Source organism: Balaenoptera ricei, chromosome 13, assembly GCF_028023285.1.
Source record: "Balaenoptera ricei isolate mBalRic1 chromosome 13, mBalRic1.hap2, whole genome shotgun sequence".
NCBI classification, from domain to species: domain Eukaryota; kingdom Metazoa; phylum Chordata; class Mammalia; order Artiodactyla; family Balaenopteridae; genus Balaenoptera; species Balaenoptera ricei.
The window spans coordinates 15,780,374-15,794,153 of NC_082651.1; the positions used below are offsets into that span (position 1 = coordinate 15,780,374).

Below are 13,780 nucleotides of genomic sequence, written 5' to 3' on the forward strand. Positions count from 1 at the left end.
CAAGAAGAAGATATAACAATTATAAATATATATGCACCCAACATAGGAGCACCTCAATACATAAGGCAACTGCTAAGAGCTATAAAAGAGGAAATCGACAGTAACACAGTAATAGTGGGGGACCTTAACACCTCACTTACACCAATGGACAGATCATCCAGACAGAAAATTAATAAGGAAACACAAGCTTTAAATGACACAATAGACCAGATAGATTTAATTGATATTTATAGGACATTCCATCCAAAAACAGCAGATTACACTTTCTTCCCAAGTGCACATGGAACATTCTCCAGGATACATCACATCTTGGGTCACAAATCAAGGCTCAGTAAACTTAAGAAAATTGAAATCATATCAAGTATCTTTTCCGACCACAACGCTATGAGATTAGAAATGAATTACAGGGAAAAAAACGTAAAAAACACAAATACATGGAGGCTAAACAATACGTTACTAAATAACCAAGAAATCACTGAAGAAATCAGAGAGGAAATCAAAAAATACCTAGAGACAAATGACAATGAAAACATGACGATCCAAAACCTATGGGATGCAGCAAAAGCAGTTCTAAGAGGGAAGTTTATAGCTATACAAACCTACCTCAAGAAACAAGAAAAATCTCAAATAAACGATCCAACCTTACACCTAAATGAACTAGAGAAAGAAGAAAAAACAAAACCCTAAGTTAGTAGAAGGAAAGAAATCATAAAGACTAGAGCAGAAAAAAATGAAATGGAAACAAAGAAAACATAGCAAAGATCAATAAAAACTAAAAACTGGTTCTTTGAGAAGATAAACAAAATTGATAAACCTTTACCCAGACTCATCAAGAAAAAGAGGGAGAGGACTCAAATCAATAAAATTAGAAATGAAAAAGGAGAAGTTACAACAGACACTGCAGAAATACAAAGCATCATAAGACACTACTACAAGCAACTCTATGCCAATAAAATGGACAACCTGGAAGAAATGGACAAATTCTTAGAAAGGTATAACCTTCCAAGACTGAACCAGAAAGAAATAGAAAATATGAACAGACCAATCACAAAGTAATGAAACTTAAACTGTGATTAAAAATCTTCCAACAAACGAAAATCCAGGACCCAGTGGCTTCACGGGTGAATTCTATCAAACATTTAGAGAAGTACTAACACCCATCCTTCTCAAACCCTTCCAAAAAATTGCAGAGGAAGGAACACTCCCAAACTCATTCTATGAGGCCACCATCACCCTGATACCAAAACCAGACAAAGATACTACAAAAAAAGAAAATTACAGACCAATATCACTGATGAATATAGATACAAAAATCTTCAACAAAATACTAGCAAACAGAATCCAACAGCACATTAAAAGGATCATACACCATGATCCAGTGGGGTTTATCCCAGGGATGTAAGGATTCTTCCATATATGCAAATCAATCAATGTGATACACCATATTAACAAATAGAAGAATAAAAACCCTTTGATCATCTCAATAGATGCAGAAAAAGCTTTGGACAAAATTCAACACCCATTTATAATAAAAACTCTCCAGAAAGTGGGCATACAGGGAAACTACCTCAACATAATAAAGGCCATATATGACAAACCCACAGCAAACATCATTCTCAATGGTGAAAAACTAAAAACATTTCCTCTAAGATCAGGAACAAGACAAGGATGTCCACTCTCACCACTATTATTCAACATAATTTTGGAAGTCTTAGCCACGGCAATCAGAGAAGAAAAAGAAAGAAAATGAACACAAATTGGAAAAGAAGAAGTAAAACTGTCACTGTTTGCAGATGACATGATACTATACATAGAGAATCCTAAAGATGCCACCAGAAAACTATGAGAGCTAATCAATGAATTTAGTAAAGTTGCAGGATACAAAATTAATGCACAGAAATCTCTTGCATTCCTATACACTAACAATGAAAGATCAGAAGGAGAAATTAAGGAAACAATCCCATTCACCATTGCAACAAAAAGAATAAAATACCTAGGAATAAACCTACCTAGGGAGACAAAAGACCTGTATGCAGAAAACCATAAGACACTGATGAAAGAAATCAAAGATGTTGCAAACAGATGGAGACATGTACCATTATCTTGGATTGGAAGAATCAATATTGTGAAAATGACTATACTACCCAAAGCAATTTACAGATTCAATGCAATCCCTATCAAATTACCAATGCCATTTTTTACAGAACTAGAACAAAAAATCTTAAAATTTGTATGGAGACAAAAAAGACCTCGAATAGCCAAAGCAATCTTTAGGGAAAAAAACAGAGCTGGAGGAATCAGGCTCCCTGACTTCAGACTATACTACAAAGCTACAGTAATCAAGACAATATGGTACTGGCACAAAAACACAAATACAGATCAATGGAACAGGATAGAAAGCCCAGAGATAAACCCATGCACCTATGGTCAACTAATCTCTGACAAAGGAGGCAAGGATATACAATGGAGAAAAGACAGTCTCTTCAATAAGTGGTGCTGGAAAAACTGGACAGCTACATGTAAAAGAATGAAATTAGAACTCTCCCTAACACCATACACAAAAATAAACTGAAAATGGATTAGAGACCTAAATGTAAGACTGGACACCATAAAACTCTTAGAGGAAAACATAGGAAGAACCCTCTTTGACATAAATCACAGCAAGATCTTTTTTGATCCACCTCCTAGAGTAATGGAAATAAAAGCAAAAATAAACAAATGGGACCTAATGAAACTTAAAGCTTTTGCAAAGCAAAGGAAACTACAAACAAGATGAAAAGACAACCCTCAGAATGGGAGAAAATATTTGCAAATGAATCAACGGACAAAGGATTAATCTCCAAAATATATAAACAGCTCATGCAGCTCAATATTAGAAAAACAAACAACCCAATCAAAAAATGGGCAGAAGTCCTAAATAGACATTTCTCTAAAGAAGACATACAGATGGCCAAGAAGCACATGAAAAGCTGCTCAACATCCCTAATTATTAGAGAAATGCAAATCAAAACTACAATGAGGTATCACCTCACACCAGTTAAAATAGGCATCATCAGAAAATCTGCAAACAACAAATGCTGGAGAGGGTGCGGAGAAAAGGGAACCCTCTTTCACTGTTGGTGGGAATGTAAATTGATACAGTCACTATGGAGAACAGTAGGGAGGGTCCTTAAAAAACTAAAAATAGAATTGCCATATGCTCCAGCAATCCTACTACTGGGCACATACCCAGAGAAAACCATAGTTCAAAAAGACACATGCACCCCAATGTTCATTGCAGCACTATTTACAATAGCCAGGTCATGGAAGCAACCTAAATGCCCATCAACAGACGAATGGCTAAAGAAGTTGTGGTACATATATACAATGGAATATTACTCAGCCATAAAAAGGACCGAAATTGAGTCATTTGCTGAGATGTGGATGGATCTAGAGACTGTCATACAGAGTGAAGTAAGTCAGAAAGAGAAAAACAAATATCGTATATTAATGCATATATGTGGAACGTAGAAGACTGGTACAGATGAACCGGTTTGCAGGGCAGAAATAGAGACACAGATGTAGAGAACAAAAGTATGGACACCAAGGGGGGAAAGTGGCAGGGGGAGTGGTGGTGGTGTGATGAATTGGGAGATTGGGATTGACATGTATACACTGATGTGTATAAAATTGATGACTAATAAGGACCTGCTGTATAAAAAAATAAATAAAATAAAATTCAAAAATTCAAAAAAAAGACTCTGGCCTCCCAATGCAGGGGGCCCAGGTTCAATCCCTGGTCAGGGAACTAGATCGCGCATGCCACAACTAAAAGACCCCGCACACCACAACAAAGATCCCGCACGCAGCAACGAAGATCCCACGTGCTGCAACTAAGACCTGGTGCAGCCAAATAAATAAATATTAAAAAAAAAAAAAAAAGATTACTCTGGCTAAAGTGTGAATGAATTGGGGGGAGGGGACAAGGGAATGTGGGGATAAACTGTCAGTAGCGTAGACTAGAATGACAGTGGCAGAGGGCCTGTGCAGAAGTCACATGGATCTTGGAGAGTGACTTCAGACAATCATAAACTTAGATGCTGACTCCGATGGAAGCTGTTGTCCCAGTCGTAGCATCTTTACTGATACAGCACAGCCTCTGGCACTTTGTATGCCTCGTTCTCCACGCCAATTTATAAAGGTCACCAGAAGTCGTTTGCTTTTACCTGGCAGGGCCAACAGTATACCTTCACATTTTTGCATGAAGACAACGTCAATTCTTCCACTCTCTACCGTCACAGTCCACAGCCATCTTGATCATCTTGACATTCCACAAAACATAACAGTAGTCCTCTATATTGATGACACTGGATGTCATCAATGTCCAATAAGCAGGGAGTACCAAGTATTTTAAATGTCTTAGTAAGACATACACAAACAAGAGGGTGGGATTTAACCCCAATACAATTCAGGGGCCAGTCACCTCAGTGAAGTTTCTCAGGGTCAATGGTCGAAAGTATGTCAAAGCATCGCTGCCAAGTTGCTGTACCTCATGTCACCACACACACACACACACACACACACACACAGAGCCAGTACAATAGGCTTTTTTGACTTTTTAAGACAACATAGATCACATTTGAGTGTGCTATTTTGACCTATCTAGAGAGTCACTTACAGTTGTATAACTACTAGTTTTATGGAGACCAGAATAAGAGAAGATTCTGCAGCGAGTTTAGGTTGCACAACGGACTGTTCTACTACTTGGGCCTTATGCTCCAGGAGAGCCAACGATATTTCGAAGTGACCAGGGCAAACGGGAATGCTGTATGGAGCCTCCAGCAAGGACCAGTGGGAGAATCACAGTGCAGAACTCCAGGATTTTCGAGCAAGGCTATGCCCTCTTCTGCAAATACCTATTCTCCTTTTTTTTTTTTTATAAATTTATTTATTTATTTATTTATTTATTTATTTATTTATTTATTTATTTATTTATTTTTGGCTGTGTTGGGTCTTCGTTTCTGTGCAAGGGCTTTCTCTAGTTGCGGCAAGCGGGGGCCACTCTTCATTGCGGTGTGCGGGCTTCTCACTGTCACGGCCTCTCTGTTGCGGAGCACAGGCTCCAGACGCGCAGGCTCAGTAGTTGCGGCTCACGGGCCTAGTTGCTCCGCGGCATGTGGGATCTTCCCAGACCAGGGCTCAAACCCGTGTCCCCTGCATTGGCAGGCAGATTCTCAACCACTGCGCCACCAGGGAAGCCCCCTATTCTCCTTTTGAGAAACAGCTTGTGGCTAGCTATGGGGCCACGGCAGAGACAGAGCACCTAACAATGGGACATCAGGTGATCATGCAGCCTGATCCTGCTCTCATGAACTGGTTGTCGTCTGACACCTTGCCATGTTGGGCAGGTACAGCTGCAACCTACCATTAAATGGAATGCCAAGCTCAGGCAGGTCCAAAAGGCACAAGTTAACATGAGCAGATTCCTTTGACACAACTCCTGTTGCATTGCCTCCTGGGGTGTTCCTTCAGACCAGCTGACCAAAAAAGACAAAACTCAAGCCCAGTTTATAGATGGATTTGTATAATATGCTGGCACCACCAGCAAGTGGACAGTTGCACTTCATCCCCACTCAGGGTGACACTGAAAGACAGAAGTAAAGGAAAATCCTCTAGTGGCCACAGCTTCAAGCAGTATTATTTGGTTGTTCACCATTTGGAGTGTGAGATGGCCAGAAGTACAGATCTAGACTAATTCAGGGGCAGTTGCCAATCATTTGACTGGATGGTTAGGGGCTCAGGAGGAACAGGATTGTAACATTGGTGAAAAAGAAGTTTGGGGAAGAGGTATGTGGGTGGACAACTTGAATAAGACTATACTATGAAAATAGTTGTGCTCCATATGAATGCCCACCAAAAGGTATCCACCGCATTAGAGACCCTTAATAGTCAGGGGTACACAAACGACATGCTCTGTGGATGTAGTCAGCAGCCTCTTCCTCCAGCCTCCCCCAGCGCTTGCTCAATGAGCTCATGAGCCATGGTGGCAGGGATGGAGGTTATGCACGGGCTCAACAACAGACTTCCCCTGACCTGAGTAGTACTTCTGCTGACTTATCTAATTTGCAAATGCAGGGATTTACATTGAGTCCCCAGTATGGACACTATTCCTTGTGGGGGTTGGCCAGCCACCTAGTGCCAGGCTGATTACTTTCTTCTGTTATGGAAGGAACATAGATCCAACCTCAGAGGACTAGAAACGTGTTCTGGATATGGATTTGCCTTCCCTGCCCACAATGTTTCTACCAGCACCACCATCCATGGACTCTCAGAATGCCTTATCAATCATCACGACATTCCACACAGCATTGCATCTGATCAAGGAATTCTTCACAGCAAAGCAAGTGCAGCAATGGGCTCATGCCCATAGGATGAACTGGACTTACCACATACACACACCATCATCTGGAAGTGGGTAGCCTAACTGAAAGGTGGAATGGCTTACTGAAAACACAGTTACAGGGAAGTCCCTGGCGGTCCAGTGGTTAGGACTCGGTGCATTCACTGCCGAGGGTCTGGGTTCAATCCCTGGTCAGGGACCTAAGATCCCGCAAGCTGCGCAGCACAGCCAATTATAAATAAATAAGTACATGTGTCTTAAAACAAACAAACAAAAAAACAGTTGCAGTACCATTTGGTGCTCTTGTTTTACAGGATGTAGTACATGCTTTGAATCAGAGACCATTGTATGGTGCTCTCTTCAAAATATATGGGTCTAGATAACAGGTGGATGTCAGAGTGACTCCCCTATTACTAATAGACTTCTCGCAGAATTTTTGCTTCCCGTCCCAGCAATTTTAAGCCCTGCTGGTTTGGAGACTTTAGTTCCCAAAGAAGGAATGCTTCCACCAAAGCACACAACAATGGTTCCACTAAATTGTAAGATGAGACAGCCACCTGGACATTTTGGGCTCCTTATGCTAGTGAACCAACAGGTGTGGAGGAGGGCAGTATGGTGGAGGAGTGTAATGTATTATACGTGCCTGAGTGACTGATCCTGACTACCAAAGGCCAATTGGGTTGGCTTCTACACAACGGAGGCAAGTATGTCCAATAGCAAAGGTTAATGAAAAACTACAGCAACCAAAAAAGGGGGGGGTGGGGGCAGGATGATTAAGGAGCCAGGGTCGGGCTTCCCTGGTGGCGCAGTGGTTAAGAATCTGCCTGCCAATGCAGGGGACACCGGTTCGAGCCCTGGTCTGGGAAGATCCCACATGCCACGGAGCAGCTGGGCCCGTGAGCCACAGTCACTGAGCCTGCGCGTCTGGAGCCTGTGCTCCGCGACAAGAGAGGCCGCGATAGTGAGAGGCCTGCGCACTGCGATGAAGAGTGGCCCCCACTTGCCACAAATGGAGAGAGCCCTTGCACAGAGACGAAGACCCAAGACAGCCATAAATGGATAAATAAATAAAATTTAAAAAAAAAAAAAAAAAAAAAATCCCTTTAAAAAAAAAAAAAAAAAAAAAAAAAGGAGCCAGGGTCTTAGAGACTGAAGATTTGGGTCACTGTACCAGGTAAAGAACCCCGAACAGCTGTGGTTTGAGCTAAGGGCAGAGAACACAGGGAGGGGTAGCAGAAGAAACAAGCACAGGTATCAATCACAGTATGGTGACCAGTTACAGAAATGAGGACTCTTAAGTAGCTTTGCTCATATTTTCTATTTGCTTGTTACATGTACATGATAATTTGTCTATGCTAACCATTTTTTCTTCTTCCCATTTTTAGGTTAACTTGTTGGAAGTTAACCTTGCAACCTAATCTTTTTAGGTAACATAATATTCAGTGTGGCTATGACTGGATTTGAGGAGTAATACATATAACTATCAGAGGATACATGACTCTTGGGACTGCATCTCATTTTGAGAAAGGTTGAAAACTTGTTTTCTCGTAGGAAGGGCAGCTGTTTCTGTTAGGCATAAGGAGTTGTCTTCTTCGTTGTGGTGGCCGCTGTATGGGAGTCTGTGTGTGTGAAACAGCACATAAGGCATGGGATTTCCCTGGCGGTCCAGGGGTTAAGACTTCACCTTCCAGTGCAGGGGGTGCAGGTTCGATCCCTGGTCCGGGAGCTAAGATCGCACATGCCTCTTGGCCAAAAAACCAAAACATAAAACAAAAGCAATACTGTAACAAATTCAAAAGACATTAAAAAAAAAAAAAAAAAAAAAGAGCACACAGGGCAGCTGAGTCATCAAAGGGGTGGACTGGGCAGGTTATCAATTTAGTGCCCCTCAGCTCCAAATTCAGCCCTTTTGCCTGTTCTCTGAATGGATTGGAGCCCTTTAGATTTTTCCTGCCAGCTGCCACTGAGGCTTGGCAGAAGAGGGTGCTGGAGACACACCACAGGGAGAAAGGGCTTTGCTTCCCGGTTCCCGGGGGCTCCCTTGAAGGCAACGTGTGCAGCTTTCTCAGCATCAGGCTCTTGCCGCGCCCGAAGATTCTGCAGCGCACGGCCTCCAGCAGCAGCCAGCAGCTTCACCAGGCACTTCCCGCCTCCCCAGGCAGTCTCGTAGCAGAGTGAGAAGCCTCCCCGTAAACAGCTTTCCTTAGTGCACTAGAGAGCAGATTTCTGACAGGTTCCAGCGGGACAGATTTTCAGCAAGGTCTAGACTTCAGCCTTGGACACTCTATGTCACCCCAAGGAGCAGTGGCTGCTCCTTCTAGCTGCTATTCTCACACTCTCTCATTACTAGCCATTTCCTCATTACTCCAGTCCTATTACAGCTATTAATTCCTGAAGTTAAACTTTCCCCGATCATATTTTTGTATGGTTTCTCTCTCCTGATTGGACCTGGATTAAGCTGGCACTAGCGTAGACTAGACAGTGGCAGAGAACAAAAGGAAGTGGGGACATTCAAAAGACACAAAGTAAAAGACAGGACTTGGTAACAGATTAGACAAGGGAAGTAGGGGTGAGGGGAGGATGACACCTGGAAAACTGTCCAGTCTATATAACTAGATGAACAGGGGAACCCTTCACCTACACAGAAACTTCCAGAAAGGGGTCACGATTGAGGAGAAAACTCACAAGCTCAGTTTTGAACAATGTTGAGCTTGAGTTGACTTTAAGACACCCAAACCATATCGAGTGGGCAGTTGGCTCTAAAGTTCAAGAATTTAGAGGAGTCTGGGATTAAGACTGGAGTCATCTCCCTTAAACTGGTAAGTAAAGCCACAGGCATAGTTGAAATGGCCTAGGGAAAAAGTAAACAGTGAGAAGACAGTGCCTGGCACTGAGTCTTGAGGGATCCCAACTCTTAATGGCTGGATAGAGGAAGATGAGCCCGCAAAGGAATGCTGAAGCTGTAAGAGAGGCAGAGGAAAATAAGGACAGTATGGTCAGCCCTCCACATCTGCAGGTTTTGCAACCACAGATTCAACCAACCTCAGATTGAAAATATTCCGGAAAAAAAATTCCAGAAAATTCCAAAAAGCAAAACTTGAACTTGCCACATGGCTGGCGACTATTTACATAGCATTTACATTGTATTAGGCATCGTAAGTAATCTAGAGATGATTTAAAGTATATGCGAGGATGTGTGTAGGTTACATGCAAACACTATGCCATTTTATATAAGGGACTTGAGCCTCCTCAGAATTTGGTGTCCACGGGGGTCCTGGAACCAATCCCCTGAGGATACCGAGGGATGACTGTATTGTGTCCCAGAAGGAAAGGGTGGCAGCCAGAGGTGCACAGCTCCTACCTCCCATTAAGAGAACTCGCTTCAGCTGACTGACGGCCACCAATGGCTGTATCTTCAGATCTCCCACATCTCCAGGTCTGCCACAGTGCCCAGGCCAAAGCCACCCTTCCTCCAGGCAGCTCCTAATCAATGAGCTCGCCGAAAACCACTTCTGCTCGATTCTTCCGTGCTCCAGGCTTCCCACCGGCCTGGCTGAGAGGTTCTCAGAATTGCACTGCAGTCAGATGCTCTTCCTACCTCCTCCCCTCCCTCTTTCCTCACACAGCCCTGCACCGCAGGTTGAAACCACCCACCTCCAGACTTCTAGTTAAGCCCAATAATAATTTATCTCTTTCAGTCAGATATTTTGTTACTTAGAGATAAATGCATCCTAAACTGACACACCACCCACAGGCTGACAGGAAGAGACAAGCATGATGTCCACCGGATGACAGACTATAAGGTAGACAGTTTGTGAGGATTTTTTTTTTTTTAAATCCTCCCCTTAGGCAGCAGCCTAAGGGAAGGATATGAAACAAGAGGCTGGTTTAAAAACAGGAAAATATTTAATCCATACCAAAATGCACACCAAGAAATGAAGAGAACTATAAGAAAACTATCTACCTATGATGGAAGAAGGGTGTTACTGGTTGCAAGCTCTAATTCCTATAATCTTGAGGCTTTGATGCTTAGAAGAAAACTATCTTGTCCTTCAGCTACTCCCAGCTATTCAGAAATAAATTACATACATCTGTAAAAGAGTCCTGGCCTGCTAGAAGGGAGACAGACAGGAAGGAGAAAGGAGCATCCATCTACAATAAATTGATCAAAGACCAGCTGAGTGACAGCACAGAGCCATCCTAGGCAGAAGGACCGGGGATGCTCTGGTGTGAACCAGGACACATAAAACCTGGGCTGGCTCAGGGGCTGGGCCATCAGCCTGTGCTCAGTATTCGTATTTCCATCTTCAGCCAAAGCCCCCTGGGAGCAAAGCTCTAGATGCCTGCTTCAAGCCCCCTGCTGGTTGGTTTCATCGTTATCTCGCCTCTTCCAAATCTGTAAGAAATGAATACAATAGATATTTAGGAGCCGGCATTCAGTCCACAAATATTTATCAAGTACCTAAATCTGCGCTAGGCAATGGACAAACTATCACCCCACTTGTGTATTTGCTAAGTCCCCTGAAACTAACTCATAATCTTTCAGAAAATTCCCTTTCATTCAACTGTCACTTTTCTACCCATCCTTCTCTTCCCATTCCAAACTCCTTTGCTAAAAAGTGACTCATAGTCAGACCTGCAACTTTAGACAAAGTCCCCAAGGAAAGAGTGATCTCTGGAACGAGCAGTGTCTCCCTCCTTTTTTACAAAGCTATAGCATCTTCTTAGCCTCAGTCTTCCTTCTCTGCAGGTACTAGGACAGTTAGAAAAAGAAGACAGAGATACTCTACTCCACGACCTCCCAACCCAGCGGAGAGGACAGTTAAACCAGTCCAGCTGGTGCTCCACGAAGACAGGAGACAGTGCGGTGGGGTCACGAAGAGTGCTGACTTTGCCCGGGGGGCTGGGGAAGCTTCAGAGACAACTCCTAGCTGGCGGCCCGGATGGTTCTGGGCTCTTCCTCCTTGAAACCAGACCCCACACTTGCAAAACTAACCTGGCTCACCGTAAGCAGAACCTCCTTGCTCACTCATCACTCTTCCATGCTTCTCCACCCTTCTCTTCCCTGAAGATCACTCCTGGGCTTTAAGGGCCATATAATCTGGTCCCACCACACTCCCCGGTGCACGTCAAAAGGCGCCCAACCTAACTCAATCCCATTCCGTGCCTTCGCCCAAATCATTGCTCTCACTGGACCTACACTCTATATCCTCCGTGCTCGTGGTGTCTGCGGCCAACCCACCTGAATGTAAGCCTCCGACAGTGTGATCATCTGCGGAAGGATGTCAGTCACCTGGAGGTCTTGTAATTCATACCATTTGCCTGTCCCCTGCAGAGAGTACGAAGGGCTGGGTTAGTCTGCTCTCTGAAACTGAAAGGGTATAAGAGGGAAGGGATCACAGCTGAAAGCTAGAAAAATCAGAATAGTCACTAGACCATCACCCAGCAAGAGCTGAACGTAAAAGGGTGCATGGCCTCTGCTGGGCATCATTCAATTTAAAGACTTTTTAGGATGTTCACCTTGGCAAACTCAATTCCTGCTGAGGACTCCTTGAAGTACAACGGAGTCTCAAACACTGTTCGCCTTTTAAGGACAATAAAGAGAAAGAAGAGGAAGTCCTCTACTCCTCACCTAAGATGTATCCCTGCTGCTCAGAAGTGACGGAATAGACACACTGACTTAGGAGGTGCAGTGTTAACCACAAGTGGACATTCCCACCCCCCGTCCCAGAGGACACAGCAAGTTAGTCAAGAAAAAGTGTCCTTGGTGGACACTGTCCACCATACTAACCTGTTTCCTTTGGCCTAAAAAAACAGTGCTACAAATACGCAAAACCTACCTTACTTCATGCTTCCATAAACAAGGGGGAAAAGAGGTTTCTGGATTATGGCAGAGGCACTTCTGGAAACTCACCAGCCTCACCCATCCAAACTTCTAAGAAATGCCAAAGACAGATATATTCCAGATATTCTGGATATTCCAGTAGTTTAGAGTCTAAAATCTGCCCACAGGGGAGTCCCATGTGCAGCCAGAATTGAGAACCATTGCCTTAAACTGACCACTGTCAGCTCTATTACTTGCAGAATCCCAAAGTCAAGGATAAGAAGAGCAAACTGAAAGGAGCGCCCTCTGAAATGCCAAAGGAACCCCACCTGCTCCTGCCACTGCACCATGAGAAGTCAGCCCCACTCACATGATGAAGCACATGAATCCGGTAGGAGCCCTCAGAGGGCTTGCCGTCGTGTACAATGTTGGCGATGAGGTCGTAGGTGGTATTCTTGTGCACTGCCTGTACTTCTTCAGACAAGTACTCTCTCAGATCCACATTTCTGATGATGATGAAAATAAAGTGAAGATCAGACAAAGCCTACTAGGTTAGCCCTGTAGAGGTTAACTGTCTTACCCAAATGGGCCGTGAAGCTGTGGAACCCTGTTTCAGGACCCTGGATCTAGGTGGGCTTGAAGAGCCATGGGAGCCCAGGTTTGTGGAAATTCATATAATCTGCCATAAAAATGAGTCAAACTGGAAAGACTGGCTCTATGGGAAAAGCACACTTTAAAAGCATGCTTAGGACAGGGAGATCAGCTCGGTGCTTTGTGACCACCTAGAAGGGTGGGATAGGGAGGGTGGGAGGGAGATGCAAGAGGGAGGAGATATGCGGATATATGTATGTGTACAGCTGATTCACTTTGTTGTAAGGCAGAAACTAACACACCATTGTAAAGCAATCATACTCCAATAAAGATGTTAAAAAAATAAATAAATAAAAAGTAAAACATAAAAGCATGCTTAGGGACTTCTCTGGTGGTCCAGTGGGAAAGACTCCATGCTCCCAATGCAGGGGGCCTGGGTTTGATCCCTGGTTGGGGAACTAGATCCTGCATGCATGCTGCAACTAAGAGTCCACATGGGGCTTCCCTGATAGTGCAGTGGTTAAGAATCCGCCTGCCAATGCAGGGGACACGGGTTCGAGCCCTGGTCCGGGAAGATCCCACATGCCACAGAGCAACTAAGCCTGTGCACCACAACTACTGAGCCTGCACTCTAGAGCCCGTGAGCCACAACTACTAAGCCCGTGCGCCACAACTACTGAGACTGCGCTCTAGAGCCCACGAGCCACAACTACTAAGCCTGTGTGCCACAACTACTGAAGCCCGTGCGCCTAGAGCCTGAGCTCCACAACAAGAGAAGCCACCGCAATGAGAAGCCCACGCACCGCAACAAAGAGTAGCCCCCGCTCGCCGCAACTAGAGAAAGCCCGCGTGCAGCAATGAAGACCCAGCGCAGCCATAAATAAATAAATAAATAAATTTTAAAAAGGAAAAAAAAATAAAAAAGAGTCCGCACGCAGCAAAAAAGATCCCATGTGCCGCAATTAAGACCCGGCGCAGCCAAAATA

The 13,780-nt window shown here is 44.0% G+C and overlaps 1 protein-coding gene across 9 annotated transcripts in view; it reads right to left on the bottom strand.

Moving 5' to 3' along the window:
• Nucleotides 1-10,266: 10,266 nt before the first annotated feature.
• USP39 (ubiquitin specific peptidase 39) overlaps nucleotides 10,267-13,780 on the bottom strand; it is a 29,590-nt gene continuing 26,076 nt past the window's right edge. For all 9 annotated transcript variants that reach the window (XM_059942787.1, XM_059942786.1, XM_059942789.1 and 6 more), the window contains 3 exons: nucleotides 12,574-12,709; nucleotides 11,622-11,708; nucleotides 10,267-10,775 (listed from right to left, as the gene is read on the bottom strand). In XM_059942787.1, coding sequence (XP_059798770.1) covers nucleotides 10,728-10,775; nucleotides 11,622-11,708; nucleotides 12,574-12,709 — 271 coding nt within the window. In that variant the 3' untranslated portion in view covers nucleotides 10,267-10,727. The remainder of the gene's footprint in view (nucleotides 10,776-11,621; nucleotides 11,709-12,573; nucleotides 12,710-13,780) is intronic.